The 22,241-nt window shown below is 45.5% G+C and overlaps 1 protein-coding gene across 9 annotated transcripts in view; it reads right to left on the bottom strand.

Annotated features, from left to right (window-relative positions):
- gse1b (Gse1 coiled-coil protein b) overlaps positions 1–22,241 on the bottom strand; it is a 611,543-nt gene that overhangs the window by 75,799 nt on the left and 513,503 nt on the right. For 7 of the 9 annotated variants that reach the window (XM_068049108.1, XM_068049110.1, XM_068049109.1 and 4 more), the window contains one exon: positions 8,656–8,874. The exons of the other annotated variants lie outside the window; for them this stretch is intronic. In XM_068049108.1, coding sequence (XP_067905209.1) covers positions 8,656–8,874 — 219 coding nt within the window. The remainder of the gene's footprint in view (positions 1–8,655; positions 8,875–22,241) is intronic. 9 annotated transcript variants of the gene reach the window in all.

The following is a 22,241-nucleotide window of genomic DNA, read 5'->3' as shown; positions in this document are numbered from 1 at the left end:
TGTGCCTTGGAGAGTTATTCTATATTAAAAGGTGCTATATCAGTGCAACCTGTTGTTTGCCTTCTTTTTAATAGAAAAACCTTGGTGGAGGATTGAGTGCCAGAGTGAAGACCACCACCAATCAGATACATCTAGTTAGTGTTTAGGAGATACCAAACTTGGGTTTTCAAAGCCTGTAGATTGCTGGAGAAGGCAAAGAGTATTCCAACATTTTGAGGTTCTGGAAAAGATCAAGCTGGAACAGGAGATGGTGTTAGAAGCCAAGAAAGTCAGAGTGAGAGAAGACCATCTGGTTCAGCTGTTCATGTCCCATTATCTGGCCGACGTGGAATATTTCCATCACTTGCTCTTAAATCTGTCTTCTAATTTCCAGCTTAGGCCTCAACAGCTACTTGCAGAGAGAGACGGAGGGGGGGGGGGGGGGGGGCAGAGAGACAGAGGGATGGGGGGGAACAGAGAGAGACAGACAGACAGAGAGAGAGAGAAAGGAGGGGACGGGGCAGGGGGAACACAGAGCAAGGACAACACAGAGCGGGGGGAACACAGAGAAGGGGGACACAGGGAGAGAAAGAGACAGAGAGAGAGACAGAGTGATCAAGATTACTCCTGAGAGAATGACATCTATCTGGAATACTTTGCATTGCTACATCAAGTGTCCGGGCAAGCAGTGACTACTTGTGCAAGCAAAAAAAATTGCCAGCTATCTCAATAAATCAGTGTCCAACATAGTGATGAGAACTAAGTCAAGAATTTAGTCTTTTTCACAAAGTTTCTTCACAAAAATGTACACTTGTCATTGTTTCAATTAATAGTAAGATAAATTTTTGATGCCTTTATCTTTCTGAAATTGTTTCACCGGCCCCCTGTGTAAGACAAAAAATGTAATGTGCCCCCCACCCTCAAAGGAAAAGGTTGGACAACCCTGATTTATATAGTGTCTTTAATATTATACAACATCTCAAAGCACTTCATAGGAGCATTATCAAACAAAATTTGACACTGAGCACATAGGAGAGTGGGTCAAAGAGGTAACGTTTAAGGAACATCTTGAAGGAGGAGAGAAAGGTTGTGAGGCAGAGGGGTTTAGGGGGAGCATTTCAAAGCTTTGGGCCTAGACAGTTGAAAGTATGGCTGCCAATGGTGGAGCAATTAAAAAATCAGGGATGCTCTAAAGTCTAGAATTGGGGGAGTGCAGATGCCTCGGAAGGTTGTGAGACTGGAAGAGATTACAGAGATAGGGTGAGGTGAGGCCATGGAGGGATTTGTGAATAAGAATGAGAATTTTAATTTTGAGACATTGCTTAACCAGGAAGCAATGTAGGTCATCAAGCAAAAGGGTGATGGGTGAACAAGACCTGGTGCGTGTTAGGACACAGGCAGAGTTCTGGACGACCTCAAATTTATGGAGGGTAGGACGTGGGAGGCCAGACAGAAGTGCACTGGAATCGTTAAGTCTGGAGGAAACAAAGGCCTGGATGAGGCTTTTGTCAGTAGATGAACTGAGGCAGGGGCAGAGTCAGGCAATGTTACAGAGGTGGAAATAGGAAGTCTTAGTGATTGTGCAGTTATGTGATCAGAAGCTCATCTTGGGGTCAAAGGTTGCAAACAGTCTGGTTCAGTCTCAGATAGTTGCCAGGGAGAGGGATGGAGTCAGGAGCTAGGGAGCGGAGTTTGTGGCAGGGACCAGAGAAAATGGCTCCCGTCTTCCCAAGATTTGGTTTGAGGAAATTCCTGCTCATCCAGTACTGGATGTCAGACAAGCAGTCTGACAACTTAGAGGCAGTGGAAAGCTTGAGAGGGGAGGTGGTGGTGGCGAGGTATAGCTGGGTGTTGTACATATGGAAATTGATGCTGTGCTTCCAGATGATGTCGCCAAGGGGTCCACCATCTACAAGGCACAAGTCAGGAGTGTGACCAAATATTCTCCACTTGCCTGGATGGGTGCAGCTCCAACAACACTCAAGAAGCTTGACACCATCCAGGACAAAGCAGCCCATCTACAAACATTCACTCCCTTCACCAGCGACGCACAGTGGCAGCAGTGTGTACCATCTACAGGATGCACTGCAGCAATGCACCAAGATTCTTTAGACAGCACCTTCCAAACCCACGACCTCTACCAACTAGAAGGCCAAGGGCAGCAAATGCATGGGAACATCACCACCTGCAAGTTCCCCTCCAAGTCATACCCCATCCTGACTTAGAACTATATTGCCACTCGTTCACTGTCGCTGGGTCAAAATCCTGGAGCTCCCTTCCTAACAACACTGTGAGTGTACCTAACACACATGGACTGCAGCAGCATGTAGATGAGAAATAGCAGGGGGGCCAAGGATAGATCCTTAAAGGACACCAGGGGTAACTGTGGGAATGGGAAGGGAAGCCACTGCAGCTGATTCTCTAGCTATGAATAGATGGATAAGAATGGAACCAGGTGAGAGCAGTCCCACCCAGTTGGATGACAGTGGAGAAATGTTGGAGGAGGATGGTGTGGTCAACCATGTCAAAGACTGCAGACAAGTCGAGAAGAACAAGGAAGGATAGTTTACCTTTGTCACAGTCACAAAGGATGTCATTTGTAACTTTGATAAGAGCAGTTTTGATATTGTGGGAGGGATGGAAACCTGATAGGAGGGATTGAAACATGGAGTCCCGGGAAAGATGGGAACGGACTTGGGAGTTGGCAGCATATTCAAGGAGTTTGGAGGAAAGAAAGGCTGGAGATGGGGTTTGCAAGGATGGCGGTGTCAAGGGTTGCTTTTTGAGGAGAGTGGTGGCGACAGCAGATTTAAAGGAGAGGGGTCAGTACCTGATGCCAGAGAACCATTAACAATTCCAGCTTACATGGAAGCCAGGAAGGGAAGTTGGATGGTCAGTTTAATGGGACTAGGGTCGAGAGAGCAAGAGGTGGGTCTCATGGACAAGATGAGCTTGGAGAGGGCATGAGGGGAGATAGGAGAGATACCAGAGAAATATGAGAGTTCAGGGCTAGGACAGAGGGGAGCATTACAGGAAGTTTGGCCCAGTGGTCTAGGGGGGGGGAGGGAAGTGGCCGAGGCAGCTGATTGGATAGTTTCAATCTTAGTGACAAAGAAGTCTGCGAGCTCCTCGCACTTATTGTTGGAGGTGAGGGTGGAGACGATAGGGGAGAGGGCTTTAAGATGTTAACTTGCAGTAGTGAAAAGAAGCCGGGGGTTATACTTGCAATCCAGGATGATCCTGACGAGTGAGCAGTATATAAAATATCACTTGACAAGCACTGAAGTAAATATTTATTTTAATAAATGACAGTTAGAATGGAGCACTATATAGGACTATAGAGAACACTGTGTTATCATTCTGGCACCTGGAACAATGAAAGTCAAAGTTTTTTTCAGCTCTTTGGTTATTATAAAACATTATCGTGATTAGGTTGTTTTCATCAGCTTCTTCCTCGGGGTCGGGGAGGGACCACAATTTCCTCTACTTAAAAATGTCTTCACGTGGAGGATTTTATAGCTAGGTTTGGAAATTTATCTGTCATCCATAAAGGTCTGCAAGTGCACATTAAACCTTCACATCGTTCTTTTCATTTTGGGGAATGATGGTGGATTGTAGAAAACTAGCGATCAAAATAACTGCACGGGTTTTAAATGAGCGTTTCTCAGTACTTCTAGCGGCTGTTCAGATTTTGACACTAATTAAAACCATTTAAAAGCTACGTACAGGGCGCAATTTTAACCCAACCTGCTCTTCAGGGAAATGACGGGACTGGTCACTACACCTTAGGAAGGATATATTGGCCTTGGACGGAGTGCCGCATGGGTTTACCAAAATGATAACTGGATGCTAAGGGTTAAATTATGAGGACAGAACAAACAAATTAGGGTTGTAGTTCCTGGAATTTAGAAGGTTAAGGGGTGATTTGATCCAAGTATAAGCTATTAAAGGGAACAATAGGGTAGATCAGGAGAAACGATTTCCGCTGGTTGGGGAGTCTAGAACTGGGAGACAGAATCTAAAAATTAGAGCCAGACCTTTAAGGAGTGAAATTAGGAAACATGAAGAGGGGGTGGACATCTGGAACTCTCTTTGGCAAATGGCAATAGATGCCAGAACAACTGTTAATTTTAAATCTGAGATTGGTGGATTTTTGGGTGCATAGTTTCACTGGTTTGTTCAGCATACATGATTTTCTTTTCTTTTGATGTTCGCTTAAAATGTCCTGTAGCTTCTAAAAGCTGCAGAGAACAGCCTCACGCAACGTGCAGCAAACCATCCAGTGCAGGATATATCCAGTGCTCATTTACTCTGGGTGACCACATTTTGAAGATGGCCTACGTGCTTTGTCGCATCAGTGAATGTTGGCAACTGTTAGGGCACACCTTCTCAACAGATGGGCCTTGAAAATATGCAAAATACATGCAACAGCTACCTGATGTCTTTGTGCAATTCAGAGGCACGTAACAGCACAATCTGCAATTCAAATGAACTGAGGAACTACTACACAGCTTTAGCAAAGCTTAAATATTTAGCGCCATATGGAGATCAAAAAAAATGGACTATATTTGCATAACTCTTCAGCTCACCATAACACATGGACATAGCTCTGCTAAATACACTGTCTGGTGTGGGATTGAGCCACACATAGTTGCAGGGGCTCGCATTTGATCCCTGGTGCACACTGAATTAGCAGCTGATCTCAGGGTAATGGCAGAGGTGCTCCAATTACCAGCTGCGTCCAATGGGGTTAGGCAGGAGGGATATCAGCTGCTGCTACCCACTGGCTCCTGGCTGGAAAATACATGGGCATAGATCAGGTTCTGGTGTGTTTCCTTCCCCAGCTGACACTAGCTATCTAGGTTCACATGTAAGCCAAATGGGCCCTTGGGCGAGGTACCAGGGGACGACCACTACCTTTTGGACGTGTGTCTATTTCAGGACTGGGGACAATTTGGGATGACCACTTGATAGTTTTGACCAATCATTACTACAATTGCCTATTAACATATCAAATAACTGGCACTACAAACTCCCTCATACTTTGGCCACCAGTTTCAAATCCCCTGACTAGGGAGCTTAAATAATGGCAGCTGTCACTGCTCCACTTTATAAATGTTTCTTTTCATAACTGGTCAAAGATTTATTAAAAGAAATCAGTTCCTGTATTTGACTAGTTCAGTTGCTTGGCACTAAACAAAAAAAAAAGACTTCTGAAAACAAGTTTTCTTTAAGCTCTCCCACTGACTTCAAGAGTAGACTTGTCATGCTACTGAACCATATAAGGAAGGGACAAGTTACAACTGCAGTTCTGTCATGAGTTAATGGATCTCATCCACAACCTTCCAACCAGTCACACTGTTCCTTGGCCAAGAAAAGGGCAAAGGTTATCCAAGGCACTTGGTGTCTATCATTACCTCCTGCTGACAGTGGGGTGAAGACAGAGCTTGGTTCTGTTGTGATGCCCTGCATATCCTAAAAGCTTCTCAGCACTTACTGTCGACAATGGGTCCTTGGGTGAAGTACCAAGGAGTGGTCAGTCAGCAACCACGGAACTGCTCAACAAGCAGTCAACCTCTTGGAGAGAGCTGGGGTTATGGTGGTAGCAGAAAGCGGGAGGAGGGAAGACAGCCTGGAGTTTAAAAAAAATTCAAAATAAACAGACAAACATATGAATTAGGAGCAGGAGTAGGCCACTCGGCCCTCCGAGCCTGCTCCGCCATTCAATAAGTTCATAGCTGAACTGATTACTCCACACTTCCACCTACCCCCAATAACCTTCCACCCCCTGCACACAGCTCTCAGGCGGCCGCCCAATTTCCTACCTCTAATTTGCACAGCCTACTTGCTCAGTTAAAATATGCACAAGCAACTGACGGAGATTAAATATTGAGTAGCACTATCCTAGTGCTGGAACAACACATCATAAAGCCTACGGACAGATGAAATATCAATGAAGCATATCAGAATGTAAACTATATTGAAAGGGGCAGGTTTTTTATTCAAACAAGCTCTTAGGGTACAACAAATGATATGGCATTTAGATTACTTAGGATGAATTGAATTTCAAACTGTGCCCTGAAGATAGACATGTTTTGGAAGATGTTTCAGTAACAGAATTTACATATGTCTGTTGCAAATGAGACAAACTCATAGCCACGAGCGCCAAGCAGCAGAAGCTTTTCCATTAGTTCTATGCTTGGAGAAACAAAGTACTTGGTGTATGATGTATTCTACACAGATAGGATATTATATAGTGATGTACAGTCACCTCTCTGGACGTCTTGAGATCCAATGACTTTGTGACTCAGAGGTGACAGTGCTACCAAATCAGCCAACAGTAAGTGAAGAAATAGAGGTTTAACCTTTGATATCGCTTGATGGCAGAGGCATTGTTGCTAAGCTGAAAGAGTCATCCCACTGACTTGGGACAGGAATCCCAATTCCCACTCAAGATCACGTTACTGAAACATGTGGATTAAGTAAACAGGGCGGAGTGTAGTGAGCTAGGGAAAGCAAGAGCTGAAACAGGGAGTGGTGCCTCAGATAAAGCCAGTCCCTGCTGATGACTCTCCGTACCCTGTGGTGAAACAACTAACCTTCACTCAGCACTCCACGGATGGCACAGCTGAGGCAGTGAGGCCCATCACACAGTCTCAGGCAGAATATATCGGAGCATTTCCCAACAGTGTGTGGAGTGGAAGGTAATTGGGGAGATGGTGCCGTAGTGGTAATGTCACTGGACCAGTAATCCAGAGGCCCAGGCTAATGCCCTGGGGACAATGGTTCAAATCCCACCACAGCAGCTAGTGGAATTTAAGTTCAATTAATTAATAAAAATTTGGAATTGAAAGCTAGTCTCAGTAATGGTGCCATGAAACTATCATTGCTTGTCATAAAAACCCATCTGGCTCACTATTGTCCTTTAGGGAAGGAAATCTGCTGCCCTTACCTTGTCTGGCCTACATGTGACTCCAGACCCACAGCAATGTGGTCGACTCTTAACTGCCCTCTGAAATGGCCTAGCAAGCCACTCAATTGTCAAGGGCAATTAGGGATGGGCAAAAAATGCTGGCCTTGCCAACGACACCCACATCCCATGAAAGAATTAAAAAAAGCAACATTGCCTTTTAAGACAACGTGATCCCCTCCTCTGTGTAGATTGTTTTATCCTCTTCATTCTTTGCCTTTAACTCCTTCTCTCTCTCACTCTGGTGCATCATGCCCCATTCCACAAGCAACACCATGTGAGGCAGCATCCGACCACATTGTTGGCTTGGAGAACGCTGCAACTAACCAAAGGAGAAGTGCCCCAGTAGCCTGGGTTGATTTGTCTTCTTGCTTTGCAGGGAACTGCTTCAATTTCGCTCAGCTCACAGAGGATTTCCACAGCAGACAAAGACTCCAAGTTCCAATACATGGTTTGTCCAAGTTATTTGCAGTGTAACAGGCTCAATATTTAAGTAGGAACACAGGAAGGCATAGGACAGGAAGGGAACATCAGTTCCATAGTTCACAAAACACCATGCACCACTCTGTCTCTCGCATGCTTCAATCACATCCTCTGCCAAACTCGTAGACACTCCAGCAGTGCTGCTCTGTACCATAATCTCCTTGGTAAAGCACAGACTGGTTTTTCGACAGGACAGGCAATGCCTGCAGATTTTAACAGCTGTAAAGAATATTTGGTTCGTGGTGAAGCAGGAATGAAGACCACATCTTGGTGCTCTCCACTAACTGGAAAGGTTTCCCCTCCCACCAGTATAGTCAACTCTTCCTCCATAAACAGTCAACAGCAGAATTTTTCAATTATTTGGAACAAGAGAATCCCCAATTATTTCTGTGCACTCCCATTGCGTTCACTCCTAGCAACCATTTCATTTTAGCTGAACATTAGTGTCAATCCCGCCTACAGGACACAATGTGCCAGGTTGCAGCACAAATTAAATACAGTTTCCCCATCGATGTGGCATGTTGCAAGACATCCCTAATCTCTACAAATCTGCCAGTCTCCAGTTTGATAACAGCAAAGCAGTGTGAAGCAAGAGAATGGTATAGAAACGCTCGACAAGCTGCTATTTCCCATCAGGGACTCATGGAAGAATAGTAGGAGTTATGGCCTCCCATCTTCTGAATGTCCCAAGTCCATGCTGGACACTTGCCCCTCAGTGCTGAAAGTCAGTAGGCTGTTAAACCATTGGGGGCGTCACAGGTGAGTTCAATCCTGGCCTCATTCAACCTCCCATACACCATTTTCTAGCAGGAGACCATGGATTGAGAGCAGGTGTGGGAATTGGCCCTTGAGACTGCTGCGATTAGTCAACACAGCACAGATCAGGCACTTAACTTGACATCCTCCTGATCAGTATGGCACTGTTCCACACTGAATTTACTTACTATCTATAAGGAGGAGGTTGCAATTTGCCTAATTAGTGAAAGAATTTGTGCAGTAGAAAACAATTCCTAACATGATCGCAGTGAATGGTCTGTATAACATATAACTGAACTGATCACACCAGGCTATGTGTTGTGGTGGGGGTTGGTGATCTCGTGTGAAGCCCTGCAGTCAAACAACCAGAGCTGATAGGCAGCCTGGTGTCTTACAGTACATCGTGGTGACAAAGCATTTGCCTATAATGCACAACTGAATCCTTTGTCGTTTTTTTTCTCACTCACCTCTGGGCTCTTCCGCTTGTTTGGCGAGTTTGCGGAGTGCAGCTGCAAAGCTGGCAGAGTGCGCTGACGGTACAGACAAAGTGCTGTTAGCTGCCGGGCTGCCATTGGGCACTATGGAGCCATTGAGGGAGGAAGGGTTGAGGGGGCTTACGGTGGCTGTTGTCCGCGTCGCAGTCGAGATCATTCCTAGTGAAGGTGACTTTGGCTCATGGCTCATGCCTAGAGGTTAGGGGAAAAAAAAGAAAAAAAAAAGGAGAGAACAAAGATTTAGATGAAAAAAAGCTAAATCCCTCCTCCTACAAAGCACGACTAGACTAAGTGAAACGCAGGACAGAAAGTGCTGACTATGCAGTAACGAGCTGTATTTATGGCATTGCATTACTTCATGTTTTTTAACCAACACTATAATTTATGAGATACCCTTCAAAGTGTCACATTACATGAGGCAAATGGCTAAGTTTTCAAATAAAGTGGCAAAGCACACACATTCCCACAGACTGCACACACAAATATATGCACACACACACCCACACATAGATAAAAATATACATGTGCACGTATATACACACGTGCATGTACAGATGCACAAATCTATTCCCAGATAAGCAGCTGCTCTGGATTCTCAATCTATAATTTCTGGCCTGCACTTAAGATAGATAACACTGGCATTTTGTCAAGCTGCAGCAGCCAGCCTATTGAGCAGGTTTACAAGCACATCAATTCCGACATCTGACCCTCGACGTCCTCTCACTAAAGAAACACTCGCATCAAACATGACACTAATTACACTTTCCCATGAACCCGTGACAGGAAAGTGTTGGCACTAGTTGAGAAATGGCTGTTTCTGAGAGAATAGGTCCGAGGAAGCCTATGCCCTTTACCCACCTTGCAGCCAATATATTATAGACAGTGACATTCAAAAGCTGAAATGCAAGCACAGAAGGCACTTAGGCTGGCATAAATCTGTTAAAGTGCCAATAGGGTATGTCTGAGTATTCTTTCGACTTGCACCACCACAAACTCCAATGTCCTTAAATCACAGGCCAAAAGGACTTCTTGGTTTTTTCTTTTAAAGAGTTTAATTTTGGTGCCAGGTCATTGTGTGTAATACACACCTTAATGACCTAACGTAAATGAAACGGAATGCTAACCCTGGACTGTAACATTGTGCTGTCAGGCTAGACTAGGCCAGGTTACAGTGTGCAGTCTGTAAGCTGGACCACCACACTGCACAGAAATGGCAGTGAGTGGGGTCTAGTTATATACAGGTCACTCAAAGCCACGTCACACCGTAATGACGCAACATGCCCAAGGTATCTCAGGGCAACAAATGACGAAAATGTCTACAAGTTCCTCATCCTCAAGTACCTGTCCAACTCCCTTTCAGCATGATTTATGGAATCTGCTTTCACCATCTTTTCAGGTAGACAACTCTGAGTGAAAACATTTCTCTGTAGCTCTCTAGATTGTTTGCCAAGGATTTTAAATCTATGACTAGTCTGGCTATCGACTCATTCGCCAGTGGGAATAGTTTTTTTTCTCTATCTACTCTATCAAAAGCTATCATCTTGAAAACGTCTATCAGGTCACTTCTTAACCTTCTAACATCCTGGAAATCAAGACAGACAGAAGGAAAGAGCAAGCTGTGCATTAAGCAGTGGTAGAGTAGGCGAGGAGGGAGAAGCGAGTTCAGAGACAGCAATGAACAGATGAATGGAGAGAGGTGGGTGGGGGGGCGGGGGAAAGAGACCAACAGCAGCAATACTCACCAGGGAAAGGGAGGCAAAAAAAAATGGCAACAGCACACATGAAGGGAAATCGATAGAGAGGGGGTTGGAGTGAGAAGCAGTACACATGTAGCGGGGAGGTGGGGTGGGCAAAAGAATCAGAAGCATTTAGAGAGTGAGGGAGGGAGAGGGTGCAGTAAACACAAGGGGGGAGAAACAGAAGCAAGAAATTCAAAACCAAATGACATCCCATTTCAAGATTGTTTCGCAATGGCCTTGCACAGAACATGAACTAGGAATTATATCAATTGCATGACTCCAATGAAATGATCTTTCAGTGTTTTAATGTCGATGGTGCACTATTAGTTGGTGGAGATATGTTTGGCCACTCAAGCTCACAAACATCCACTGATCTCATCAGTGACGTCCCAAAGAGGAGGCAAACAAACTTTACACAAAAATACTGGGATTTCCACATCAGTAGATAGAAGTTCCACATGTTGCAATTCTGAACCACGCAGACTGGCAAGAGTCCAGTTTTAGGGCTTGGTCAGTCCTTGGACTGCGGCTGGTGGTGAAGTGGGGGTGGGGGGCAGGGGGGACGGGGGTGGGGGGGGGGGTAACGGTTGGTGATGAGAGAGAAAATGCTCAAATTGGCCTCAGCAACTGCGCAAGAGAAAGAAAGAAAAATCAGCTTGCATTCTTGCTCCCCACCAGGAAGCTACTTTCCTTGTGCGGTTGATTTAATAACCCATTAATCAACAAAATAAGATGATGTTATAGCCTGATCTGACAAAGAGAAGGTGGCAGGTGCAAACATTGCTCCCTTAAGGCTCAGAGAAATGCTACAGATAACCAGTTGTAAACATTCTGATGGTGACACTGGCCTTCACTGCATTACTGGAAAGGGCTTGGAATCCAATCTTAAGACTTGCTTAAGTGGCACGGAATACACAGCTTGCTTACACAACCAGCCTGTAGGTTGCTCTTCTGTCAGCCGAAAAATAGCCGAGATATTATTATGAGGCTTTGATTCCGACAGACAAGAAGAATAGCAGCACTTTACCAATAAGGGATTGTTCAGGGAGGGGGAAAAAAGACATTATTCACTCCTTTAATGGGCTACACAATATTCTCCAAACAACTGAATAGCTCCTTGCCTGTAATTCCAATTCACAGCATCAGCGCTTGGGAATACATTACTTTACACAGTATATGATTGATGAGATCTGATTGTATATATACTTTATTGGGAGAGGAGGATGCTTGGTGCTCAGTATCTGGTGAGGGGGGGGGGGGGGGGGATACTGAAGCACACAATCAATGTCCATTAGGACCAGAGAGCTCCAATAATTCATGCAGGCAGCATGAAATATGAAGCCCTCCTTGTCACTTGCTTTTTCACGTGTGATTCTCTGCACTCCGTGTTCTTTCGTCGCAGACCTTACTTTATTTCATCCCCCCTCCTCATCCCCATTAATGCCACAAAAGCCATTACTAATCACAGATCTGCTGTTTCCTGCCGTTTCCTAATTATAAAAACCCAGTCCCCAGCAGTCTTCTGACTTCAAACCACATTCTGCGATCGCCATGCACTGTAATTACAAACTAACAGTTTGGATGAATCTTTTTTGCTAGATCCACACAGAACCCCTCCTGGATAATTATACCCTAGAGCGCCAGGCTGGCAGGTCTCCTATTTAATCGGAGGCACACATTTGTGTCCTGCACTTCATAATAATCTCTCTTGACAATTTTCATTACAATTGGAAGAATGTTGAACAAATAAACAGTATTATTTAGCTGCCTCCTTCATCTCAGACAACTCTCCATCCCCTTGGGGCTAGTGCTCAGCATATTAACAGTGATAGGCCACTATGTATGCTGCACACATGATAGCATATGACATTCAGCTGATCTCTCTACAAGCCAGTTGAATTCTAAGGTCGATTATAATAAAACTATTGAGTTTACAGCAGAATTTTTTTTCCATAATGTCCTGACTTTTTTTCAAGTACCTTATTGTTCTCCATTTCTTTGTTATTCACGAGCCAATTCACAATTTACTTCAATTTTTTCCTCTCCTCTTTTCCACACAGCCTGCTAACCAAAAAGACCGAGAGTGTTGAATTCTCTCACTCCTCCTCTTCTCATCCCGCCCTCCCTCCCTCGCAAAGAAACCCTTCGACCTGGCTCCACCTATGTTAGCTAGGTGTGTGACTGGAGCCTGGACGATCTGTCTAATAGAATGATGAGAAGCAAGTTAAAAAAAAAGGCTATGTTTACCTGGCTTGCTGACAGTTCAACTGCGTCTCCTGTTGGACAATTCCAAGGGGAATGGTTGGACAAGTTTGTTTTATTTTATTTAGAGATACAGCACTGAAACAGGCCCTTCAGCCCACCAACAACCACCCATTTATACTAATCCTACATTAATCCCATATTCCCTACCACATCCCCACCATTCTCCTACCACCTACCTACACTAGGGGTAATTTACAATGGCCAATTTACCTATCAACCTGCAAGTCTTTGGCTGTGGGAGGAAACCAGAGCACCCGGCAGAAACTCAGGCGGTCACAGGGGAGAACTTGCAAACTCCGCACAGGCAGTACCCAGAACTGAACCCGGGTCGCTGCAGCTGTGAGGCTGCGGTGCTAACCACTGCGCCACACCTCCTCCCCAACTTCAGGACACACTTTGATAGTGTGTGTGCGTGTGCGTGCAGGGGGTGGGGGGGTTGGGGAGGAGGCATCTAAAATCTCAGTGCATTCAAATTTTCTTTTCCTTTGTCCTTCCCTTAGAGAATATACAGCACAGATATAGGCCACACAACCAACTGATCCATGCCAGTGTTTATGTTCCACACAAGCCTTTTCCCACCTTATTTCATCTAACCCCATCAGCATATTTCTCCCTCATGTATTTGTCTTGCTTTCCATTGACTTCATCTATGCCAATCAAATCAACTGCTCTATGTGCTAACAAGTTCTACATTCGAACCACTCTCTCTGAGTAAAGAAGTTTCTCCTGAATTCCCTACTGAACTTCTTTGTGACTTATCTCATATTTATGGGATTTTTTTAGTCTTCCCCACAAGTGGAAACATAGATCTTCTACCCTGTCCAATCCCTTCATAGTTTTATCAGGTCATCCCTCAGCTGTCTCTCTTCCAGAGTAATGAGCTCCAGCCTGATAGATGTAACCTCTCAGTTCTGGTAATGTCCTGGTCAATCATATTTGCACCTTCTTCAGTGCCTCCATGCCATTTCTATGGGTGGGTGGCTGAGAGGGAGTGAGGAAAGGCAGGGTCGGGAACAGCTGTTTCCAGGGTTTCCAACCCTCCAGGACTGGCTTGGAGTCCCCAGGAGTTGCAGGATTAAGCGCCAGGACACTGTTGTGAGAAAACCCACAGTGGAGTTAAAAATAAATCATTCTTTCAACACTTTTGTTTCTTCATTATAAAAATGTTGGAAGACCGTCAAGAATTATCCAACCACGTAAGGAAGAGTCTACTTGTTTTCCAATTGAGTGTGGGTTGCACCGTGAGGATGGACCTGTTGGATGACCAATTGACAGGGCTGTTGAGAGGGAGGAGGTCATGTGATGAAACCTCCGGGAATACATTCAGCCAGAGCTGGCAATCCGAGCTGGCTTCCCTATAACTGATAACTATTGCTCAGTGACTCATCAACAGGATGTCACACTGCATCTCCACATAGTATCCCACCTCTCTACTACGCCTGCCCTTACCCCCATAACCCCACACACTGAGTGAAGAATGCTCAGTGCATGCTCATTTTCTGAACTAAAATGATAGAAGGAACTTACAACTTTATAAAACGATACAAGTAACTGTTTGTAAATATAACAAACCTTCTCTGCCCCTGGTGCTTTTGTGATGCAGGACAGATCCTTGTGATCTGGGGCTGGTTCTCTTTGAGACGTTTTCTTTTACGTACATCTAGATTTTATCCCCAATACCAATTTGTGTTTCTATGCTCTGTTCTGCGCAGAAAAACATCCCACAATTGGGCACAGGGAGCACAATTCTGAAGTTTGCAGATGATACAAAACTTAGGCTGCCATGATGAAGAGTGAAGTATCACCCAGGCATGCCATCACCAGGGTTCATGAGGTGTGGTGCCACCAGACTGGATGCTGCCCAGGCCAAACACCGTCCTGGAGATCACTCCAAGTCAGACATGCCAAAGACGACGAGGTACTGGCCAGGTCAGACATTCCCCTGGGGATGCAATCTTGCTCAGGCCAGACATCCAGTTGAAGACATGGCAGTACCAGCAGGCTAGTTATCACCAACTGGCAGAGAATGAATACAGGGAGGACAAACTCCATAACTTTATGACATTATGTTTTAGTAGCTAGCTTGCAGCACAAGGCATGGTCTAATGAGAACCTTCACAGGAGACATAACACAAGCAATATAGACAATGCCATGTCAAACAGGGTAACAAGGTGATATTGTGGACACAGACATAATAACAAACAATAAAGAAAAAGTGATCAATACTTGAATGAATATCTGGGTGGTGCATTGGTGGGGAGTAGCTGAGCATCGTTTAATGAACAGCTGGATCCTATAATGAGGGCCTGTAGGGTCTTTCTGGAAGGATGAGATTTGATAGGCCCAATGGCCTTCCTCATCTGTATCGATTCTGTGAACATGTGGTTGCTTTTCATTTATGATCCTACTCAATGTCACTCCACATCTCCAAAAAAAAACACAAACTCTCGCTGTGAATCAGTTATAGTGTGATCAACAATTCTGCTGTTAGAAGATATGTCTTTACTTTGGCGGAGAAGAACAATTTATCTCATTGTCTTCTCCTGTAATGCATTTCTTTCAAAATCCATCAACCATTCTAACACAGTATGAAAGGTCGAAAGCGTTAATGGACAGTCCCAAGGAACTTCCGTGCCTCACCAGCTTTGACAATACTGAATGATCTCATGTACCCCAATATACAAGGAGCATGCAATCGTTCACATAAGAGAGTCAATTAGACAGTAAAAGGTTTTTTTCTACAATAGCCTGTTTGGCCTTCCTTAGCAACACGTACTTGGTAATCGCAATAGCTGCAGAAAGTAGTTGTGTGCTCAAACAGGCCAAGCATTATTAACAGTGAATGCACTGTTTGCCCTGAGGCACATTCAGCGCTCTATTATACCAACGCCTTGTCTCCTCAGCTGGATCTGAACCTGTTACATTAACTTTGTCCAGTCAATCATCACCCAGCTCTGAAAGGGAAGAAAAAAGGAAAAAGGTAAGAAGGAGGAAGGGAGGGGGGAAAAACTCCATGTCCTGGGATGTCAAGGAAGGAGTTTATGTTGTTTTGACAACACAGTAAATGTCCTCTTTGCCTCCGCAACCTCCTCATAAAAAATTGTCATTTGTACAGCATGTGACAGAAAACAGGCCTGCTTGTGCTCGGTGTTTCAATGTTTTCACTTAGCTGCTGTTGGAACCTTTTTACCCCCCGTCAAGACCGTAAGGTTTAAGGGATTTCATAAATGGAATCAACCAGTTCCAGGCTCGTGTGCTGTTTCTTTTCAATTTCCCCCCTCCTCTCACACCCGCCACCTTTCACCTCCTCCCCGCCCACCCAAAGAAACGGACACCCTCTGTAACCCACCCAGCTTGATATTCCCTCATTAGTGACCCTAGATGGTGAGCGTTTGCAGGCTATTCTACAATGTAAAGCACCACAGCAGGGCCAGATACCAGCTGATGTCTGCAAACATATACTTTTCGGCAGGTGCCTGTATCTGTACTGGTAGAATTTATCTGCAACCAATGCTGCAGAGGATGCTAAGCCATCACCCAAACAGATTCTGTGCAGCAAAACATACATAGAAGGTACAGCACAGAAACAGGTCATTCAGCTGAACTGATCTAGGGCCAGTGTTTGTGCTCCACATGAGGTTCCTCCCACCCCCTCTTCATCTCACCCGATCAGCATAACAGAAAGGCATGAAGTGCATGGTATGCTTGTGAGCACATCTCACCTGGACATCGGGGATCTTTCTCTAAGTACATATACTTTAAGCACACAATATCTATGGCCTCAGTCGATAGGTCCTACAACTGACTCCACTGCCCTTGTGCTATGAAGGAGGGGCTATCACCTGGAGTGCCTATGTGCTCATTATGGAACCTCTCCTCCCAGAAAGTGCAGCTGTCAAGACTGGTCTCATCCGCAATGCTCTCCATGGCTCAACAGCCTGCTAACACTCACAGTGGGATTACAGTCTTCCCTTCCTCTTAATGCCTTCAGGCTTTTTTTAAATATTTGTTCAATGGGGTGTAGGCGTCTTTGGCAAGGAGAGCATTTGTTGCCCAACCCTAATTGCCCTTGAGAAGCTTGTGGTGATGAGCTTTCTTGAACCACTGTAGTCCATCTGCTGCGATACACCCACACTGCTGTTAGGGAGGCAGTTCCAGGATTTTGACCCAGCGACAGTGAAGGAACAGTGATATATTTCCAAGTCAAGATGGTGTGTGGCTTGGAGGGGAACTTGCAGGTGGTGGTGTTCTCCTGCATCTGCTGCCCTTGTCCTTCTAGGTGGTAGAGGTCGCGATTTGGAAGGTGTTGTCGAAGGAGACATAGTGAGTTGCTGCAGTGCACCTTGTATGTGGTACACACTGCTGCCATGTGCGCCAGTGGTGGATGGAGTGAATGTTTAAGGTGATGGATGGGGTGTCGATCAAGTGGGCTGCTTTGTCCTGGATGGTGTAGAGCTTCCTGAGTGTGGTTCGAGCCACACTCATCCAGGCAAGTGGAGAGTATTCCATCATACTTCTGACTTGTGCCTTGCAGATGGTTGACAGGCACTGGGGAGTCAGGAGGAGAGTTACTCGCCACAGAGTTCCCAGCCTCTGACCTGGTCTTCTAGCCACAGTATTTAGGTGGCTGCTCCAGTTCAATTTCTGGTTAATGGTAACCCCCCCCCCCCCCCCCCCCACTCCCCCCAAGGATGTTGATACTGGGGGATTCAGAATAGTAATGCCATTGAATATCAAAGGATGATGGTTAGATTCTCTTGTTGGAGATGGTCATTACCTGGCACTTGTTTGGCACAAATGTTACTTGCCACTTATCAGCCTAAGCCTGAATGTTGTCCAGATCTTGCTGCATATTGACACGGACTGCTTCAGTATCTGAGGAGTCGCAAATGGATCTGAATGTCCTCACTTCTGACCTTATGATGGGGGGGGGGGGGGGGGAGCAGCTGATGATAATTGGGCCGAGGACACTCCCCTGAGCAACTCCTGCAGCAATATCCTGGGACTGAGATGATTGACCTCCAACAACCACAACCATCTTCTTTGTGCTCGGTATGACTCCAACCAGTGGAGAGTGTTCCCTTCGATTCTCATTGATGTCATACTTGGTCAAATGCTACCTTGATATTCACGGCAATCACTCAACTCACCTCTGGAGTTCGGCTCCTTTGTCCATGTTTGGACCAAAGCTGTCATGAGGCGGAACCCAAACTGAGCATCAGAGAGCAGATTGTTGCTCAATTCCAGATGTTTTAAAATTAAATAATTAAATTTAAATTCCAGCAGCTGCTGTGGCGGGAGCTGAGCCATATCCCCAGAGTATTAGCCTGGGTCTCTCGATTACTAGGCTGTCAAATTCCAAGCTTGGCATCACTTAGTCACTGCTTTTTGACTTATCTAGGGGAGGGAGGGTGTATTTCCTCAGAGCTTCTCCCACTCTGGCAGAAACCCCGAAATGAGCGTTTCCACCAAACTTCCACCATTGTTGCAGTGATGAAGCGGGAGATGCTCAAGGTAATTTACTGCCCTACTCTTTGCTCTACACTGTGAACCTCGGCCCTTCACTTACATTTCACAGTAAAACTTGTTGCACTAAAGTTGTCAGCTTGGCTCGGCCAGTAGCTTTTTCGCTGCTCAGTCGCATGGAAGTGGATTCAAGCGCCAGTCCACGGTTTGAGTGCAAAGTCTTGGCAACGCTTCAGGGTTACATTATCAGAAGCACTGTGTTTCGGATGAGAACTTAAACTGAGGTCACACCTGCCTGTTCAAGGTTTTCAGTGGACATTAAACACAAACAGCACGACTTGAAGACCAGTGAGCTCTCCCATTGCCTGGGCTAACAGTTATCACTCAAGCAACACCACCCAAAACAGATCAATGGGACATTCATCTCTCAGATCTTTGAGGGATCTTGCTGTGTAAAAAATGGTTGCCAGGTTTGCCTACGCAACAGTAGTTTAATGCATGCAACTTGCGCAAAGACCCACCAGGTAATTTTTTTTAATGAGTCAGACTCTCCTCACTCTGCAGGATAATCTCTCCTAATTTGCAAGTTATTGTTTTTAATGACCAGAGAATCAGGAGGGTCCTGGCCTCTGGGTGTGGTCCGGCCTCCAAACTGACTATGGCTCCACGCTTTACGGCCCAGCTCATAAAACTGTCCCTGTGTAAATGCAATTGAAATACGCAAGATATAAAAATGGAGTGGATTTGAACCATGAATGAATTGCTTTCAAACTGGATTTTCAAGGACTGGGCTCACACGTGAAGAGAAATGAGTCAAGATTTGGCTAATTGTGGAGTTCCATGGGGCCAGAAATAGGCACCAAACTCTAGATTGCCATGCAATGAAGCCCAATCAGAATCTTTCTACTCTTGAAAAACACAACCTGCAGGGTGACTTCACTTAAATATCTAAAATGAAGGAGGGACCACATGTGTCCATGTAGACAGATTATTTGATTAAATAAGTCAGGGAGATTGAGGGGGCATGAGTATAAAAGGAGATATAGTTCAAAAGGAACATTTGCAGGGTGATGGGGAAAAGAGCGGACGAGTGGGACTAACTGCATAGCTCTTTGTAAGTGCTAGCATGGGCATGATGGGCTGTATGGCCTTCTTCTATGCTGTATGATCCTATGTGCTCTATTACCTAACACTGAGAGCCCTCACCTTGATGAGCACAATCACTGAACACTGAGTCCCACCCACCGCTGACCATCCCCCAAATACTCTCATTAAAATAGTTTTTGCCACCGTGGCTTCCATATTTTGCCTCACCATTTTAAACCAGCGTCTTACCAGCTCAGTATGTCCACTCGTGACGATATTGCTTGATGCCCGACCGTACCAGAGAAATTAAATGTATCCCATCCTCTTCCTCCCCCATAAAGACTACAGCATTTTAAGGCAAGTTATTGGATTACTGGAAGGAAATTATCACCCACTGGAGCTAATCCCCTCAGCCAGGCTGGCTGCTGTGCTGGCCCATTGCAGCTGACAGACCTCTTTGTAAGAGTGAATTATGAAACTTACACTACACTACAAAGGCCTCTCTAGGAAGGTGCTGGATAATGTTTCACAGCTGTAACCAGTCTTAATTGTCAGCTCTTAGCCAGCAGCCCCTTGCAAGTCGCAGAGCCCTGCCTTAATGTGATCAGCCACTTTCTTGATCCAGTGTGACCTCCACCTTAGACTGACATTTCTCTGATAACACTCAGTCGCTAATTGAGAGTGCAGCCTTCAGAGAGCAACCACCCACCCCCCACCCCCTCACTCCAACCCACCACCCCCCACCCCCCCACCCGTATTAAGATGCAGCTGGCTGGTTGGAGCTGCATTTTAAATCAGATTCAAGTTTGCTTGCACAACCAATCTGCCGGGTGCCCCAGGCTCATATCAAGGCACCTTGCGAGCTCCTGTTTAAGCACCTTGCCTTAATCACAGTAATCGATGCTAACCCAGAGAGACGGTGCACAATCAAAGCCCTGCCGTTGCACGATTAGGCCATTGCAGGCAAATTGATCTCATTGTGACGCTGCTACTACTCTAATAGGCGCTATGCCATTAACATTCGGAGTCAATTGACATTGGAACTAAGGTGTCTTACTCAGTACATATGTCATGGCCACAAAGCTACTTAACTACATCTGCAGCCCACACTATTCAGTTGAAAGCTTAAAAACAGACCTTAGATTCTTCTCTTGTGGCTCTGCGCATAAAGGCATTGAACCCAAGAGACCAGAAGGCCCCAGGTCTGAACCGCAGTCTATTAGCTGAGCTGGCCATCAGCTGGATTGCTCCAATTGACCCAGTCTCCTGCAATGAGCAAAAGGGAGAGGGCAAAAAAAATAATCAGCCGGGTTCCCTGCTCCTGATCCACGGAGTCCTGCTGCAAAGTGTACATGGGAAGGGCATCAAGTGGACAACCTCCTGACACTGGCTGTCTAAGGTCACACACAGAAGGTGGGATACCGATCAGAATCTCCTGCTTGTGGAATAGGGCAGTCTGTGCCATTCGGTGAGGAAGCAAGTAGAAAGAATTTGGATTAGGCTTTCCACTCACACAGGCACGAAATCTAAGCTCACAAAAGACGTCCCTGTAAATTCATCAGAAAGAAAAGGCACCAAAGCCCTAATGGGACAGGGAGATGCTGCCGTTCCCTAGGAGGCCCCATGTCAGTTCATTTATTAACAGACACAAGAGAAACAAATCAAACAACCCTAATCGGTTTATTGTTATGAAACAAAGATCCAATCCTGCATCAAGTTACATTGTGGCATGCTAATTCAAATAGTTAATAGCAGTAAGTAAATGGATTTAAAATACTGGCGTGCACATTCTGAGCTCTGCAGATTTATCACGGCTTTGTGTGTCAAGTCTTTTCAAGGAAGCAAAATCCATTTCCACAAAGGTGAAAGGCGGCAGTATTTGGAGACATGGGCACTTACACTCTTTCTACCCAATGACAACACCAAGCACTCCCTGGCCAGCTTTATTATTTGTTATAGACAAAACTTAAAGCTCTCTGCTCACTGCACTAATAATATGCTTTTTAACCTTCTGCAGAAGGGGTTACCGTCCTATTTCCCACACCATCTATCCTTATGCTCTCTGAAATTGGCCAGTCACTGTGAAATTATGGGCTGCCTTTTCTGTGCTGTAGACTCACATCCTCTGGGAACTGGACTGAGACGGTCCAAACAGATTTCACTCAGGATTCTTATCAGAACTGAGACACGGAATCATTTATTTCATTTTGGTGCTAAAAACACTCAGGCTATTTCCTCCTCATTCCATTTTAAGGCTTAAAAGAAAAGTGATATTGAAGACTTGCCCCATCAAGGTCAGCAAGGGTACTTTTTCCGACATTTTATTATGTACTTTTGCAGCATAAGAACATAGATAGGAGCACGAGTAGGCCATTCAGCCCCGCAAGCCAGCTCCACTATTCCATAAGATTATGGCTGATCTGATCTTGAACTCAACTCCACTTCCCTGCATGCTCCCCAAAACCCTGGACTCCCTGTAAAACGTGGTAGTCATGTATTACGCGCTTCACTAAAACCAGCTCCACTGTTTCCTTTGCCTTGCACTGTAACATTCATGCTTCTCTTGAAGACGACTGACTTTTTCTGGGGTACAGTTACAGAGTTTGGGGCGGCACAGTGGCGCAGTGGTTAGCACTGCAGCCTCACAGCTCCAGCGACCCGGATTCAGTTCTGGGTCCTGCCTGTGCGGAGTTTGCAAGCTCTCCCTGTGACCGCGTGGGTTTTCGCCGGGTGCTCCGGTTTCCTCCCACAGCCAAAGACTTGCAGGTTGATAGGTAAATTGGCCATTAGCAATTGCCCCTAGTATAGGTAGGTGGTAGGGAAATATAGGGACAGGTGGGGGATGTGGAAGGAATATGGGATTAGTGTAGGATTAGTATAAAAGGGTGGTTGATGGTCGGCACAGACTCGGTGGGCCGAAGGGCCTGTTTCAGTGCTGTATCTCTAAATAAAATAAGTTGCCACTACCTCACCCAAGTGGTACAACAACAACTTATATAGCG

This window comes from Heterodontus francisci, chromosome 17 (genome assembly GCF_036365525.1).
Source record: "Heterodontus francisci isolate sHetFra1 chromosome 17, sHetFra1.hap1, whole genome shotgun sequence".
Taxonomy (NCBI): domain Eukaryota; kingdom Metazoa; phylum Chordata; class Chondrichthyes; order Heterodontiformes; family Heterodontidae; genus Heterodontus; species Heterodontus francisci.
Note: the sequence above shows the minus strand (reverse complement) of the source record. Positions and strands in the feature narration are given on the sequence as shown.